The sequence below is a fragment of the Daucus carota genome, chromosome 2 (genome assembly GCF_001625215.2).
Source record: "Daucus carota subsp. sativus chromosome 2, DH1 v3.0, whole genome shotgun sequence".
Taxonomy (NCBI): domain Eukaryota; kingdom Viridiplantae; phylum Streptophyta; class Magnoliopsida; order Apiales; family Apiaceae; genus Daucus; species Daucus carota.
This window is the reverse complement of record NC_030382.2, coordinates 39,612,308-39,628,555: the sequence shown is the minus strand read 5'-3', so window position 1 is coordinate 39,628,555 and position 16,248 is coordinate 39,612,308. Positions and strand designations below refer to the sequence as shown.

Below are 16,248 nucleotides of genomic sequence, written 5' to 3'. Positions count from 1 at the left end.
TCATTATCAGAAATGGCGTAAACATCCCCGTGGATTACAAATAATATATATAATATAATATGTAAATCATATATTTTTATATTATATAGTGTATTTTATATTCTATTATTTTGTTTAATTTTGAAAAACACATTTACCTAAACATCATCATAAATTATATGACAACTTAAAATACTCTTAAATTTAAAAAAACAGTATAAAACTTTGACTAAGTCTTTTGAAATGACAACCAAATATCATCAAATTTTATCAAATAATTTAAACTCCAAAACAATCTAGTAAATTCTTTTAACACAGGAACTTGCAGAAAATTCACTATTAATACATCCCAATTACCACCCCTAAATGGTGGTAAGAATTTCTGAAAAATACTAGAAAAATATTTACAATTTCCTCGAGGTCTACACGTGTTCCATCAAATCAATCCCGTCCATCTGTCACACACTATTTCACTTCGACAAATACACACACACATGTAATGTGAGAGCAAGACTCGAGACTTACTGTCACTCACTGCACTAAAAAATCCCCAATTTCATCCCTCTGATTTTCTAGGGTTTTCGAACCTGCTTCAATCTCGTGTTCGTATGGTCTCTGAATTCAAGTTACAGATCTCCACAATTTCACAATTAGAGTCCGTAAATTATTCATGGAGAAACAGCTCGTAGAGAGGCTTCGAGACGCTGGCAACAGGCTCCACCACTTTCCGTCTCAAGTCGATCAGCTTCTGTCTCTTCTCGATGTAATTCACCCCTAGATCTACTCAATTCTTCGTATCTATATATGTTTCTTTTTGTTTTAATTGTTTAACTGCTTGTTTCTGTATCAATTTGAATCAATTAATTGATTGTTGTGTGTGTGTGTGTTTGTTTAAATATATATAAATGTTTGTGTGTGTAATTGTTTGAATTTGGATATTCAGCTGTTGTTTACATGTATGTGTGTATGCAGATATGTTAGTGTACTCTTTGCGCGCGGTTTTTTGAATTTGATTATTGGCTGTTGTTTACACTATGTGTATGTATGTGTGGGTGTTTATGTTGAGTATTCGATTTGTTGTTTGTTTTGGTTATGATACGATTTATGCATGTTGTTATGCCTTGCGATTGGTGTAAAATGTGGTATTTTGCGGTGTTACTGTCCATTATTTTTGAATTATTTTAGTAGGTTTGGGAGTTATTAATTGATGCATATAGAAATCGTTGTCGGCGAAGTCTTAGTTGGTACGTTAATGATTTATGTTCGGATTTTGATGTGTGGCCTGCTAACCCTAATCTTTGAATTACCTGGTAGTTTTGGATATTGTTGTGTGATAGGTATAGAAAGTTTTTACTTGTGCAATAATAATTAAATTTTTTTTAGTCATTTAGTGTAGTTCAGTGTGTAATTACTCAACTTTTTGTTTCACTATTTACTATATGTATCTAATTATTCAAATCTTGTAATTATGTTTTTTTGAATTTGGATACATGTCACATTTCTTTTCGAATTTTGCTAGGCTATTATCCCAAATTTTCAGTTATTTGAATTACCTTGGTAGGTTTCAGGTAACTGATAACATATAGAGAATTCAACTTAATTTTAAACTAAGTTTACTTTTGAATCATTCAACTCTTATTTTACTACATACCGACAGAAGACACACACACAGACACAGTTATATATATATATATATATATATATATATATATATTATGTAAATTTGGTTATTATAGATATGCCTGATGTATTTATATTGCTATCTCCTGGCCTTTTTTATTAATAATTTAGGATGTTGCCGTGTTATTATCTCAATGTTTTAGTTCTTTAAATGACCTGGGTAGGTTTTCGCCTTTGCAGGATAATTAAGTGAATTAAAAAGAAAGCGTGTATTTGCTCAATTCCAGTTAGTTATTCTCTTTTTGTTATTTGTCATTTATTGGTACTTCCCCCATTAGTTATATGAAAATTAAAACAAGTGTCCAACTGGGACACGTGCAAGTTTTAGGCTCCACAATATGCTTTTGCCTCCCCAAATAATGTGTCAAGTGTCATTCCCATGTTTGAGTGTTAGACACAGGTCTTCGAGGTGAATTAAGGAGTGGGGGTAATCGAGCACTTTGCTTATAACATGCTTATTCTTTTTGATTATTATGCCAGTAGATTCTGATCACTAATATATAAAGTCCAAAATGATATATTTTTTAAATGTACCGGAAATTTTTGATGATCTCCATATTCCAATGCGGTTTTCTCTCTCTTGACCATCAGGGTTTTGAAGGACTGTTGTCCTACCAAAGGCACCACACAAGAAACATATATGCGGTTTCTTATTTGTAGTGTTTTGTATACATATGCTAGAACATATGTGACTGTGTGGCATATACCGGGATTATATTAGTTTTGAAAAGTTTGAGGTGATAGCAGCTTATCTCTCATTATCCAGTTTGCATTTGGGGTGTTTGATTGGATAGGTCTGTGGTAACAAATACTAGAAGAGAGAAGATGGTGGTGATTTTTTTAATCATCACCAGATTCACAAATGTTGGCAGATATAGGGGGTGTTTGTTTGCAAGAAGCAAACGTTGCTTCTTGCTTCTGCTTCTCTTGACCCGTTTGTGTAAAGAAGTAGAAGCACTTTTAAGAAGTTGAGAATGCTAGCTTCTATCTCACAACTTCTGCTTTTTTTCCAAACACTTTATTAACTTATTTACTTCTCACTTCTACACCACTTCTTTACTATAAGCAAAAAATCACTTCTTTTAAGCTAATCCAAACGGCCCCATAGTTTTCTTCAAATTTGTGTACTATGCTGTTATATTTATCATCTTTAATCCTGGACCCCGGTACTGTGCATGCTTAGTTTGATGATCTATGCGCCATCCCTTTTGTTAAATTTGCAGTCAGTCTTAGCATACAGGATTAGTTATAATTGGAAAGCAGTTAAAAGTATCTCTCAATATAGTAGAAACAATAATGAATATTACTTATGACAAAAATAAAATAAAATAATGTATATTCCTTTTATGATCTGAGCTCATTAAAATCGCCTTTCTGACAGACCGACATATATTGTTAATTGCATTTTTCTAACACTTTGTTCGATTCTTATGTTCCTTTAGCAAGTTGAGAATCTTCTAGAAAAGGTAGATCAGTCCCCTTCAACACAAATTCAAAATGCCTATTCGAAAATAACGAAAGCTTTGCTGGCCGAACCCCTTATAAGGCACGCGGATGCTGATGTTCAAGTTTCAGTTGCATCTTGCATCAGTGAGATAACTAGGATCACAGCACCAGAAGCCCCATACGATGATGACAAGATGAAGGTATATACATTATCTTATAAGTTTTCTGTGGTTCTGTATAATCGGTTTCCCTAATTCTTATGCCGTTTGCTTTTATGGTATGCAGGAAGTATTTCAGCTGATTGTATCATCATTTGCGGATTTGTATGACATGTCCAGCCGATCGTATGACAAGCGTGCATCCATTCTTGAAACTGTTGCCAAGATCAGGTCATGTGTTGTAATGCTAGATCTGGAATGTGATGGGCTGATCATTGAGATGTTCAAGCACTTCCTCAGGTCAATAAGGTATTTACATTTGTCAAATCCTGTAGCGAATTTTTTAAAAATGGACGTGATGTTTACTTTAATGCACATTACTTTCACTATCCCTTTCTTTCTGCATATCACTCTGTCGTAGCTCTTTTGGTGATTAGTATGATTTGGGCTATAGGGATATTTAGTAAATCTATGGAACGCTATTGTGATCTTGATGACTATTAGTGTCATGATATTACACTTAGCATACATGGGTTGTTTTTGTTGACTATTGCATTGGTCATTTTAATACAGACCTCTTTATTCAATTGCTATATATAAGCTTAATATCAAATTTCTTAATTATGTAATTCATATTGAGTTTTGAGTGGCAAGTTGATTTCGTACGAGTAGATGTTAAGTGTTTGACACCAACCCTTTTTTCAATGAAGGAACATGATTTACAATTTTATTGTTGATATCGAAACTATTATTGGCCTTGTGGGTTCGTATTCTTTTTATATGAAATTTATACACCTGGATTTTTGTCTACACCTTAGTGACCATTTACATTTTTGGCTTTTAAACTACCTTCCTTTCATTAAACTTGTTTCTGACATAATTTTATAATTAGCCATGCATGCCTTTATATTGACCAAGTAATAACGCTCTTTCATGTCAATTCCCAGAAAATTTGGCCTGATATAGTTAGCGATTTAACTTGTAAGTTGCTCATGATAAAGGATTTGCGTTTTTTTCTCTGAAAGCTTATAATTTTTGTGCTAATTTTTTTTTCAGGGACGACCATCCAAAAAATATCTTCGAATCCATGGAAACAATAATGACTGTTGTACTGGAAGAAAGTGAAGATGTTTCCGTAGAACTCTTGATGCCCATACTGGCTATTTTGAAAAGGGGAAATGAGGTCAGCAACTATTTGATGCATGTTAATTCCTATAGTAAGATTTGCAGAAGCATCTATTTCTACTTAACCTTTTAAAGCATGTTCTTCATGAAACAGATGTATCAGACAACGCAAGATGTGCACCATCACTTAAAGTGTGATGATTTCCTCTCAACTCTTTTAAACTGGGAAATGCGCTCACATTGAAAAACTTATATTAATTAGAATATATTTTCTTAAAGAGTTAGACTCATAGTTATTTAACGCGCAATGCGCAATGAAGCACACAGTGAATTTGGGAACTTACGCGGCGATGTGCTTGTTACATTAAATGAAGACACATAAGACATGTGTAAATGCTAAAAAGATACTGCTCATAAACATTGATAGCATTTAATTAAAAAATCAGGTCACATCAAAGTCACTGTAATAGATACAACTGGTGTTGATAAGCATAATGATGAATTTAATCCACAGGAGGCTTATCACATGTTAATTTTTTGACATATTAATCCTCTTCATTAAAGTTCTCTAAATTTCAGCATAGTTGCACAGCTCTACCTGTGTGATCAGATACAACCTTGCTTAGTGTATAAGCTGGCGCGTAATCTCTCTTTTAACTATGTTCACACTTAATAATATGAGTTGGTGGTATCCTTGGGTTTGGTAACATAAATTCATGTGTTTTGGACGGATAATGCTCTTTAGACTTTGAAGGGTCACAGCTCGGTATACATTCATTAAATATTGATGATACATTTATATTAAATATTGATGGCAGAGGATATTGTGAGTCTAAACATGCATAAAATCTCATTTGGTAGTAAAAATGACGAGGCAATCTGGTTGCTTGTTGCCTACTGATTTGAGTGGCCATCACTAACTATCACACTTATTTCTTGCAGGAAAATTCATCTGTTGCCTGTAAGTTGGGGGAAAGTGTGTTTGCAAAGTGTGCAGTCAAGCTTAAGCCTTTTCTAAAACAAGCTGTGAAATCCTCGGGTCTTTCTTTAGAAGATTACAGTCAAATTGTTACTACAATATGCAATGGATCAAATGGTGAAGTTGTGCATGAAGAAGGCAATATTGTTGCAGAGCAGTTGGTATGCATTCAATGCAACAATAAAAGCTCTTTTTAAACTATTATTCCTGTGATGGACTTTATACCTTATTTTGAATTAACAGTCCTGGAAAGTATTATTGTTTCTCTTGCAATTATATTTTTGGTTTCTTATATTGAAGTTTTAAATGTTGTTGAGGCTGTATTTGCAATTGTCTGTAATTTCTGTCTTATTGCATCTCTAATCCTAATTTTTGGCTGTTATTTTTTTAATTTTTTTCATGGTGGTGGTTAGATTTTTGTGGGTGTTCAGTTGACTTGAGGGGGTGGGTAGGTGTGATCATTAATCTGTGTCTGTAAATATTAGGGTCAAAAGATCAAGGTGGCCTTGGATAGAAGTTCAAACCTTGTCACTGTTTTATTCCTAATTTGTGTTGCTGGGTTTAGGGATGTTGTTACTTAAAACTCATCTTTGATTGGTGATGTGATTTTCTACATGCTCTCTCTCTCTCTCTCTCTCTCTCTCTCTCTCTCTCTCTCCCCCTCTCTCTCTCCCTCCCTCCCCATATATGTGTGTGCGCGCGCGCACCTGCACACATGAGTTAACTGACCTGATTCTTAAATTTTACTTTCTGAAATTCATCTCAGGTTGAGGAGAGCAGAATGACCACATCTTCTGATGGGATGCCCCAGGTTAGTTGTCTGATTTTGCACCTGAAAATTGTGTTTCCTTTATTTTTAATTGGTTCACGAAAATTATTGCATTGAATTTTATACTCTTCTGATCAGGATGCAAAAGAGCTTGTTCCAGAACATGCTTGTGAAGAGGTTCCATTGAAGCACGATGATAATAGTCTCAGTACCGAGCCTTTGAATACTAACATAAACAAAGAGGACAAGGATGATATAGATACTGTGAACTTGGGTGAAGTAGATAATAAGCAAGAAAGAACTGAAAAGAAAAGAGGAAGAAAACCTTGCTCTCCAAAACCTTCTGAACCTTCGCGTATTGGTTGTGACATAGAAACTGAGATTATTTGTCAGAAAGCAAGTGACAAAGCTAATAGCTCGCCAAGCCATAACCAGGATGTCCCTATTTCATTGGATAAGGATGCACGTGCTTCTCCAGACAAAGAAGAGCTGCCATTTTCTCCACCTGAAATGTTGGACAGTAAAGTTAAGGTCTCTTTGTCCCCAAGCAAAAGTCTTTCCAAAGAGAGTTCTCGAAAGAAGGTTGGTGTGTCGAAGGAGAAAGATACTTTGGCTCAAGAGCTTGCATCAGTGGATTCTGCTCTTAAAAAGGCAATTGATGGAACAAGTAGTACGGAAGGTAAACTGGATTCTGCTCTTAAAAAGGTAATTGATGGAACAAGTAGTACGGAAGGTAAACTGAAAACAAATGTTGAAAAGAAGAAACTTAGTTTGGCTCTGGAAGATGCGCTGTCAATGGACAGTGCTCCGGAAGAGGCAGCTGAGGTTAACAGTGACTCGGAAATTAAGCCCCAAAAGCAATCTGGAAAGAGGGAAAACTTTGTTCAAGAACATCAGTCGGGTAACAATCTATTTTCTGATACTGCAGCAACTGCAGATGGGGGTAGTGATTTGGACATTGAAGCTAAAGGGCTTCCCAGGAAGAATGGAGGGGATTCAGACCAAGAAGATGAACATCCTGAAGGTCTTATTTCCCCATCTGGCGGAAGTAATGATTCAGAAAAGGTCTCTGGTAAGAAAAAAGTAAACCTAGCTCAAGAAGACGAAGAACCTGTTTCGCAGAAGGTAGATGATAAAATTCGTGATTTTAAGCGATCTGGAAAGAAAGCCATTCGTACCAAGAAGGCAACTTCTCGTGTTAAGAAGGGCAATATGCTCAAGAGAAGAGGCACATCCAAAACGGATACCAAGGATGATAGTGACAAAGAGGAAGAGTTGGCACTGTCTGCCAGTGAGGGGGATGAAAGAGACTCAGAGGCGAAGCCTTTGGTGCAATCAGGTAAGGAGGTAACAAGCGGACGCAGGGGACGACCCCCGAAGAAGTCCATTAAGGTGATTGTGTCGGAGACCGATGAGGATGGAAGTGACTCAGACACAAAGGTATCGCTGCATTCAGATAAGGAGAAAACAAGCAAACCCGTGGGACAATCTCTGAAAAATTCAGGCAAGGGGAATGTGTCAGAGGCGAAGCTACCAGGTAAGAAGGAGAACAAAACCAACATGGATAAAGATTCTCGGAAAAAGGATGCTACCAAAAGGACTGTGCTTGATAAGAATAAACAAGAGAAAATTTTGTCGCAGTCCCAGACTAAGGTTGAAAACCATGTACTCTACTTTCAATAGTTATATTCTGCTGCTGTGTGTAAATTTATAGTTCTGTTCTAAACCTTGCTCTGAAACTTGCAGGGTATGGTAACATCCCCAAAGTCCACGAGAAAGCCTCTTATAGAAAATGATCCTAGAGAGAATTCAAAACGGAAGCTGACACCTGGTGACTATAAGGTCTTGCTACTGTCCTGTAATAGAAATTTTTTTCTCTTAATGCTACCTTACATGTATACTATATAATTAGTTTGCTTGATCTTGATGATTGATTAAATTGCTTCCGTAGTTCTGCTAACATAATTCTCCCTCCTGCGTTTTATTTAGGGTTCCGGTGATATAGAGTATGGAGAGAACCTGGTTGGTGCCAGGGTCAAAGTGTGGTGGCCTGATGATAAACAGTAAGTAATTAACTTTTCGTCATAAAACAAGTACATCAGCAAATCACGCCCCATTATTTTTAGTTTCTTTTTTAATTCCTTTAACCTAGCTTGACTTCTAGACCCACCCATCAAAGCAGGGATGAAAATTGGCCCATGTGATCTGACATTGCCTAGTGGAAAGGCCCTGGTTTAAAAATATTAAAATTTGGGGCATTTATTTTTTTGATCAATTGGAAGGAAGACACTATGTTATGAAAATGTCTGTGCAAGTATGTTGTTTACCAAGTTCCAGTGCTATTAATCCAGCATATGTGATGTCTTTACTTTTAGTCTTGGATCATTTATATATGTTGATTCGACCCCACTCAGTTACATTTCAATTTTAGTAATGCAAATGAATTCCAGATGACTATAGTTTCTGAATATTAGAACTATCTGGTTGACTTTGACCTTGGTGTATAGGTGCTATTGTAATTTTATTTCCTGCAGTGGTTTTATCTGTATAGATACAGCTACTATATTAGTTCTCTCAAGTACCAGTGGAAATGCTTGTTTATAGACATCAAATGATATTTTTTTCCAGGTACTATGAAGGTATCATAGAGTCATTTGATGTTAGGAGGAAGAAACACAAGGTAAGGGTCCAATGTACGCATTTGGGCAGGAGTTTGGGTGTTTCTTTTGTATATACGTGTGTGTGTGTGTGTGTGTGTGTGTGTGTGTGTTGTAGGGCTTAATGATATTCTTTTCTTATAATCACCTTAATCTTTGGTCTATATGGACTGGTAACTAATTCCTTTCCTTATTGTATAAAATAATTCTGAAATAGGTTTCATATACTGACGGAGATGAAGAAGTGCTAGTTCTGCAAAAGGAGAAGTGGGAATTTGTTGATGATGGAACAGTGCAGGTGATTTATTAGATATTACATGTCTTGTTCCATTCATGTTTTATTTAGGATACAAAGTTTAATGGTGGGCTACATGGCAGGAGGAAGGAGATAAGGATTCGAATCCTAGTTCTTCTGCAAAATCGTAAGTGTTTCGCTGTCAGCTAATTATGAAGCTTTAATATCTTCACATCTCCAGGGGTTTTAGTTGATCCAAGTGCTTAAAGGTCCAGTTTGCACCTGTGCTATTAATATCTGTTTATTAATTAGGTGCTGACCAACTAGTCTAACATAAAGCAGCTGTCATTACAAGTAACCATGATTAATCGGCTTGTGAACAGTTCCCTATACTATATTCATGGTCCTTCATCTGAACCTGTAAACACACTACATTACATAATGAAATGATATTAGTACCAAGGAAGATGTAAGAGTTCGTGGTCTTTTGCATCAACAGAAATTGACAAAGGCTAATGTGTGGTTTTTGATGAAACACAAATGATCTTTTACGGGTAAATAGATGATATAAATACTATCAGTATTAGAGGTCTTCGGCCTCTTGGCATACACAGATATTCTACCAACTTTTGCTGTTTAATTTGCTTTCTGTAGATTCTTTTCTTTGCAAGTAAATATTTAATATTGAAGCACTTCTGTATTGTGCCTGCCTTGCTGTCTTGCTGATAAGAAACTTCTCTATTGCACCTGACTTGCTGATAAGAGAGTAGTTGTTCCTTTATGACTACCAGACTAAAACATATATTGTAGATATTTTCTCCTGTGTATTTTTTTTGTGTGTATTTGTTTTGTGTAAAATATTTTCTTCAGACTTAAACTGCATGTTGTTTCTGTTAAGTAGTTTACTCTTAGAATGTCTACAAAAACTGTAGATTTTGTCAACATGCTTACTTCAGTGTGCTTTGTAAGAGTGTTTGTTTCTTGTCCCAGTGAATTTAGTTTCTGCGTTCGTATTAATTATGTCCTTTCTGATGACTAGTCGTAGTTGGAAAAGAGCTAGGAGGAATCCTGAGCAACTGGAGCAAAAACAAATGGATGTATCACCTCAAAGGTTCGTTTATCATTATAATCATTTTATAACTGTTGTATATTCTATTGCCGGTAGTTAAAGAGATATTTGGCATGTGCTTTAAATATGTAATCGTGGTGTTTTGTGGCAGAGGTGGCACTGCTGCTACAAACAAGTTAAAGGGCACAGCTACTAAATCTAGTCAGAAACATGACGCCAAAGCAAAAGACAAAACATTTAAGATCACTGCTAGTTCCGAAGAAGATGAGGAAAGTGAAGATGACTCTATGGATAGGACACACCAAAGTGGCAACACTTCAAGTGGCACGCGGAAGGTGAAGTCTAGTTTGTCCAAGCTTAAAGAAAGCAATACATCGAAGGGAAAGTCATCTGGCTCTAGCAAAACACCAGAAACTGCCAAAGCGAAGTCAGCTGGAACACCCAAAGCTGGAAAAAGTGGGGGGAGGAGTGGGAAGAAGCGGAGAAGAGGATATTGAGCATTGAGGCTGGTGCAGCTATTGTATAATCTAGTATGTTTTATATTATACAGAAGGGATTCTGACTAGGGGTTGCGCATCACTATCGCTATCTGTATCTTATTTTGAATGAGGATGTACTCATAGTTTGGTTGTCGATGTAGGATTATGATAGTCGATACATTCTGGGATATATGTATCTTTAATATTTAAATACTTTTGGATTAGGAAAATTATAGGTAGGGTGCAGCAGAAACTGAGAATAGCTGTTTTGTTTTTTAAATTTAGAGACATGTTGAACTTTTAGTTAAATAACTTTTAGTTAGCTAGGGAACTTTCTGAGTGTTGGTTTTGGTTTTATTGTCTGCTCCAAGTGATTTTGCTGTCTGTAGCCCTCAAGTAAGCAAGTGACCATCGAGACACAAACGTGATAATTTACTATTTACTCGAGTGCACACTGAAAGGAATCGGATGAAATGATTTGAAGTAAATGAAAACGATAATTTACTCTTTACTCAAGTGCACGCTGCAAGGAATTGGATGAAATGATTTAATGTAAATGAAAATATTCAAAATACTAGAGATTGTTGTGTTTGATTGGAAGGAATGGAACCGAATGATTAAAACTAAGGGGTTAATTATCAAGTTGGTCACTGAAGTGGGCTTAATGTATCAAGTTGGTCACTGAACTCAAAACGGTATCAAGATGATACTGAACTCAAAACGGTATCAAGATGATCACTGAATTGACCATAAATATCAAATGGGTACATTGAAATATAAGTTCAAGCAGTAAAAATATTATTTATAAAGTTTTACACATTATTTTTAAATGTTACCACAACCAACTTAAAGGTTATGACTTCTAGTATTTAAAATAATATATTTATATTTTATCAAGTTTATTTATTATTTATATTTTATTATATAGTTATTTTCTTTGTTTTAATTAAAAATAAATAATAAATAAACTTGATAAAATCTAAATATATTATCATAAATATTAGAAATCATAATCTTTTACTTGGCTTTGGTAACATTCAAAAATAATGTGTAAAACTTTATAAATAAAATTTTTACTGCTCGAACTTATATTTCAAGCTACCTGTTTGATATTTATGGCCACTTCAGCGACCATCTTGATACTGTTTTGTGTTCAGTGACCAACTTGATACATTAAACCCACTTCAGTGACCAACTTGATAATGATAGACGTAGGAAGGAGCTTATGTTAAAATAATAGAGGTAGGAAGGAGCGGCATAATAGAGGTAGGAAGGAGCGGCAAGAACTGTAAGAATTATTTTTAATATAGTTTTTATTCCGCTCTATTCCTTCCAAATTCATTCCCATATAACATATATTTTAAATATATTGTAAAATTTATAGGGACGTTGGATGATAGATAAAAATGAGAATCATGAATGAGAATGAGAGGTGTGAGAATGTGTATCTTCTCGGAAAGATTTAGCCATTAAATGAGAATAAGGTTCCCATTCGTCACAACAAAACTTCTAATCCAAACATTAACACATGAATATGAGGTCTCAGTCAAATGCGCTCTGTGTTTGTGTTTTGTGTTTTGTATGATCTAAACCATAATTATCCTGTGGAACTAAAAGACTAATATTATATGACTTTTCTCATTTTTGTAAATCATTTCTTCATTCTTTCAAGGTTGAGAAAGTATATTTCTTGATAAATATATTTAATATGGAAACCCAAGTTGTAACTGATGAAACTCACGGTAGTTAAATATGGACAACTCAATTTCCTAAAAATACTCCGGACATTTTTGTTTGTTTTTTGTTTTTCTATAAGATGGCCAACATTTCAATCATCTTCTGCCCTGGACAGTGCATGCATAATTACATATACTTTTTGTTCACCATATAATGCAGCAATTTTTAACCATAATTAATCATTGTTTTAGTTCAATAGATTGTTCATGTTACCATTTCTGCTTCAGCAGTGACATGCTTTCCCCAAGAACATCATGACTAAAGAAATAGAAATTTACTCTTAGAAAGACATTACTGCTTTTACAGTACTGTCAAATTTTCATCACATCGCTCAATTTTTTTAGAAATTAGTTTAAAGGATAAACAGGAAAAGAAATATGAATATACAACGAAAGTACCTGCAATTCTTTGAAATGGCAGTAAGCATCTGGAGAAGGCGGACAGTTTCGCCTTCCCATATATTCTAAGAATTACATTTGGCTATAGAAGATGAAACTTTCAAATGTGAATTTAAATCACAAAAAATGATTGAAAGTAATCAGCCAAGCTACAAAAGGATGTCATTTTCTACAACATGCTTTTCCTTACTGCTCTTTACTGGAAAAACCATATAGCACTTCAGTTGACAAGAATCGTACCAAAGGGTAGGAATTGGATTATAAGGTACAACAATAGATTTGATCCAGCAAAAAGTACAAACCTCAACCCGTAAACAGATGCGTGTTTTTCCATCATTGTGGTTAACCACATGAAAATCGGGCTATTCCTTTAAAAGATCACTCAGATTGCTACGGGTTCACTAAGACGGCTGTGTTTCCAGCTATTGGTTGCCGACTAGCTGCATTCTCAAGGTGCTTCCATGCTTCTTTCCGCTTTTCTGTCTCTCGTGTTAGTTTAAATTGTTCCTCCATGAACTGAGAATGACAGTCTAAAAACAGCTCATCATCCATCTCCGAGAAAATTGTTCTCACGTTGAGAGTTAAGTTGAGAACAGAATGGTTCCAGTGGCTATGCACATTGTTTTCTAGGGCTGGAAATATGAGTGGCAAGATCACACGTCTGTTATGTGCAATTAGGTTCACAATATGTTCGTTATTCCAGAGGAACAGTGTTCTCTCAGCCACCTAACACAGAAAACTTTAAGAAATTATTGTTCAATATAAGAAATCAGGAGTAACTATAGAAGTATCCAAGACCATATAACATAAGTAAAGCATGATCTATCACTCTCTCACTCCAACGTATTTCCCTAAACTGTAGATGTTTGAACTCTACTTCCAAAATTCACATTCTGATGTGCACGGATATGTTCTTGTTGTACCTCATAATACGAACTATCTTTTTCCGACAGTCTCATATAGTCATATTACAGTCTCACCCGATACATCATAGTTGAGCATATTTCATACGTAGTCCCACAAGCTTAACCTTAGGTTTTCCCTAAAAAGGGAGTGGGTTCCACAACATATGATTAATAGATCTCCAAGCATATTAAGAAATCGCCTTTTTTTAACCTCATTTCCAAATTGTATATATATAAGAGGAATCACTAAAAGTACTTCTAAGTATACAACACAGTTTTAACAAATAAGATAACCAAATGTAACATATAGAAGATAAAGTAATTTAAAAGGAATAGTAAAAATCATTAATATACCTGAAAATGTGAACTGCTGATGCAGCATCCAATTCGCCGAAATAATAAAGCCATAACCTTCTGAAACTCATCCATTTTAATTATTTCAAGAATCTCTTCTATCTCACTCAAAAACAGAACTTCCTTCTGGCTATTGGTGATTGGCCAGTATTTCAACAACCCTGTGATCACCGTGCTGGCCAACTTTGGCTCCTTTTCTATGAATTGCATTACACAATATGACAACTGTTGAAAGTAAGCCCCTAAAGCCCTTGGCTTGTGCAGAGGAATTATTCCCATCCGCAGAAAGATCTTGTGCTCCTCCTTCAAAGGTAATGCAAATCCAGTAATCACACTGCCATATATCTCTAATAACTCAGCAATTCCATTGCACCGATCAGTTTCATTTACAAAGCGAGAGAAGACATTGCTAATGTTCTTACGAATAAAAGGTCGGTGCACCATAAACTTGCCGTAAATTTTGTGCATGATACCTTTCAAACATTCTCTTTCTCGTGGATCCTCAGACTCAAGGAGATCGAGCAATCCTAAAATAAATGAATGATTTATATACTTTTTTGCGACCTTAGGCTCCACAGAGGGACAACTTACAAATTTGAGCAATATATCATACACAAGTTGTAGATGTGACCAAGAAGGATCAAATGTAGGTTCATCATCATCATTTTCACCACTACGCGTGTTAGATCGATAATGTGGTGGAAAGACTCGAAACAAGTTAACAGCACACATTTTGCACATTGCAAGGATTGCTGGTTCAGTATATTTTGGTGCCCCGGTAGACAAAAATTCTTGAAGCTCAATCAACGTAACACGTTTAAGATCTTTCTCATTAACACTCTTAGTTGGATCAGTGAAATCAAACACCACACAGCACAGACTTAACTTACTGATAAAGAGATTCATCTTTTCTGAATTGGGAACATCTTTGAAAGGCAAAAGGGGCTCAATTCCAGACATGACACCAGCTGGAAAAACCGCTGATGATGTCCTTTTAGTGGCGTTTGCTCGGCCCGTGCCCGCATTTCCACTTCTTTGGCCTAATGGAGCAGTCCCATTACTCGGAGAGCCAGTGGATTCAGATTTCAGTGACTTCCTAGGAAGTCTTTTAAAAAGTTGCTTCCACATTTTGAATATACAAAAAGATACAGCTAAAATCCCTCAAATTAAAGTACTCACCACTAATTCAACATACATATACAATCCCTACAAAACCCTTAACAGGGGTAGCCCAAAAACCCTAGCTATACCTCAAATCATCAAAGTTTGTTCAATAACTCAAGATCTGCAACAAAACCCCCTAGATCTAGACTTCAAATTACAACACAAGATATCGAAAAATGCAGAGCAACCAGCAAATGAACCAGATATCAAATTATATACCCTCAATGTGAATCATTCACCAACACAAAATAGACCAAGACACAATCAAAGAAAGCAGAAAGCCCCTTCTAGAAAATGAAAAAAGTTGAGATCTAGATATCAGAAAATGAACCTGAAAAACCACCCAGAGCAAACATCTTTACCAAGAAAGACAGGTGAAGCTCTTCAACAAAACCCCAGATGTCAAAAAGATAAATCAACAATCTTTATCATACACGAGAGGGAGATGAATGAACAAGATTGAATTTTTTTAAATAATAAAGGCAAAGTTTAAGTTTTTGATTTAAAGAACATTAAAGCGTGAACATTTACACACATTTATGTGCATCTACAGAGAAAGATAGAGATATACAAGGAGGGAACATGCAAAGATATTGGGAGGTGGGGTTCTGTAATCTTCTTCTTGTTGTTTTACAGCATTGTAAATTTCAAAGGAAAGAAGAAATGGAAAAAGGAAAGAAAAAAAGATTCATTAATTGGATATATATTTCTAAATTTAGTGTGTGAATGTTGTGTTAGAGATTGGAAATTTGTAGAAAAAAACATGAGAAGGGGTGATGTAAGAAACATTGAAACATCGGATGCTTTGAAATAAGGCTAAAATACATTTTTGCCATTGAGATTCGTAGTGGTGGACACACCAACCATCATGGTTTCAGAATATCCGGTTCAACCACTGAAGTTTGTAAAAATGCACAAGACGGTCATAACCGAGCGAAAATTGACAAACCGGAGGTGAGTGCTTTACAACTGCTTTGAAAGAGAGTAAGTGGTTGGGGAATAGGGCTGTCAATGGAGCGGATATCCGGTCCGACCCGATCCGATCCAAGAGCTAACGGAGCGGATATGGATCATTTAAAATAAAATCCGATCCGAAAAAAATCCGATCCGGAAA

The 16,248-nt window shown here is 35.5% G+C and overlaps 2 protein-coding genes across 4 annotated transcripts; one reads left to right on the top strand and one right to left on the bottom strand.

The window, feature by feature from the left end:
• Positions 1 to 446: 446 nt before the first annotated feature.
• Positions 447 to 10,933, top strand: LOC108208790 (sister chromatid cohesion protein PDS5 homolog C). 3 transcript variants are annotated; one of them, XM_017379317.2, is made up of 14 exons: positions 447 to 742; positions 3,102 to 3,305; positions 3,391 to 3,572; positions 4,320 to 4,446; positions 5,331 to 5,528; positions 6,134 to 6,178; positions 6,275 to 7,789; positions 7,883 to 7,978; positions 8,126 to 8,199; positions 8,765 to 8,816; positions 9,011 to 9,091; positions 9,172 to 9,215; positions 10,068 to 10,139; positions 10,249 to 10,933. In XM_017379317.2, exons 1-14 carry the CDS (start codon positions 650 to 652, stop codon positions 10,592 to 10,594), a joined length of 3,129 nt encoding a protein of 1,042 aa, XP_017234806.1. In that variant the 5' UTR covers positions 447 to 649; the 3' UTR covers positions 10,595 to 10,933. The 3 variants fall into 3 exon arrangements, 2 of the variants coding, with proteins under 2 accessions (XP_017234806.1, XP_063943550.1); XR_010288903.1 differs by having other exon boundaries at positions 452 to 742; positions 9,172 to 9,297; positions 10,074 to 10,139; positions 10,249 to 10,280; XM_064087480.1 differs by having other exon boundaries at positions 452 to 742; positions 10,074 to 10,139; positions 10,249 to 10,789.
• A 1,740-nt stretch (positions 10,934 to 12,673) lies between these two features.
• Positions 12,674 to 15,901, bottom strand: LOC108208791 (serine/threonine protein phosphatase 2A 57 kDa regulatory subunit B' kappa isoform). The gene is made up of 2 exons (XM_017379318.2): positions 13,971 to 15,901; positions 12,674 to 13,437 (listed from the first exon to the last, which is right to left on the bottom strand). Exons 1-2 carry the CDS (start codon positions 15,096 to 15,098, stop codon positions 13,102 to 13,104), a joined length of 1,464 nt encoding a protein of 487 aa, XP_017234807.1. The 5' UTR covers positions 15,099 to 15,901; the 3' UTR covers positions 12,674 to 13,101.
• Positions 15,902 to 16,248: the final 347 nt, after the last annotated feature.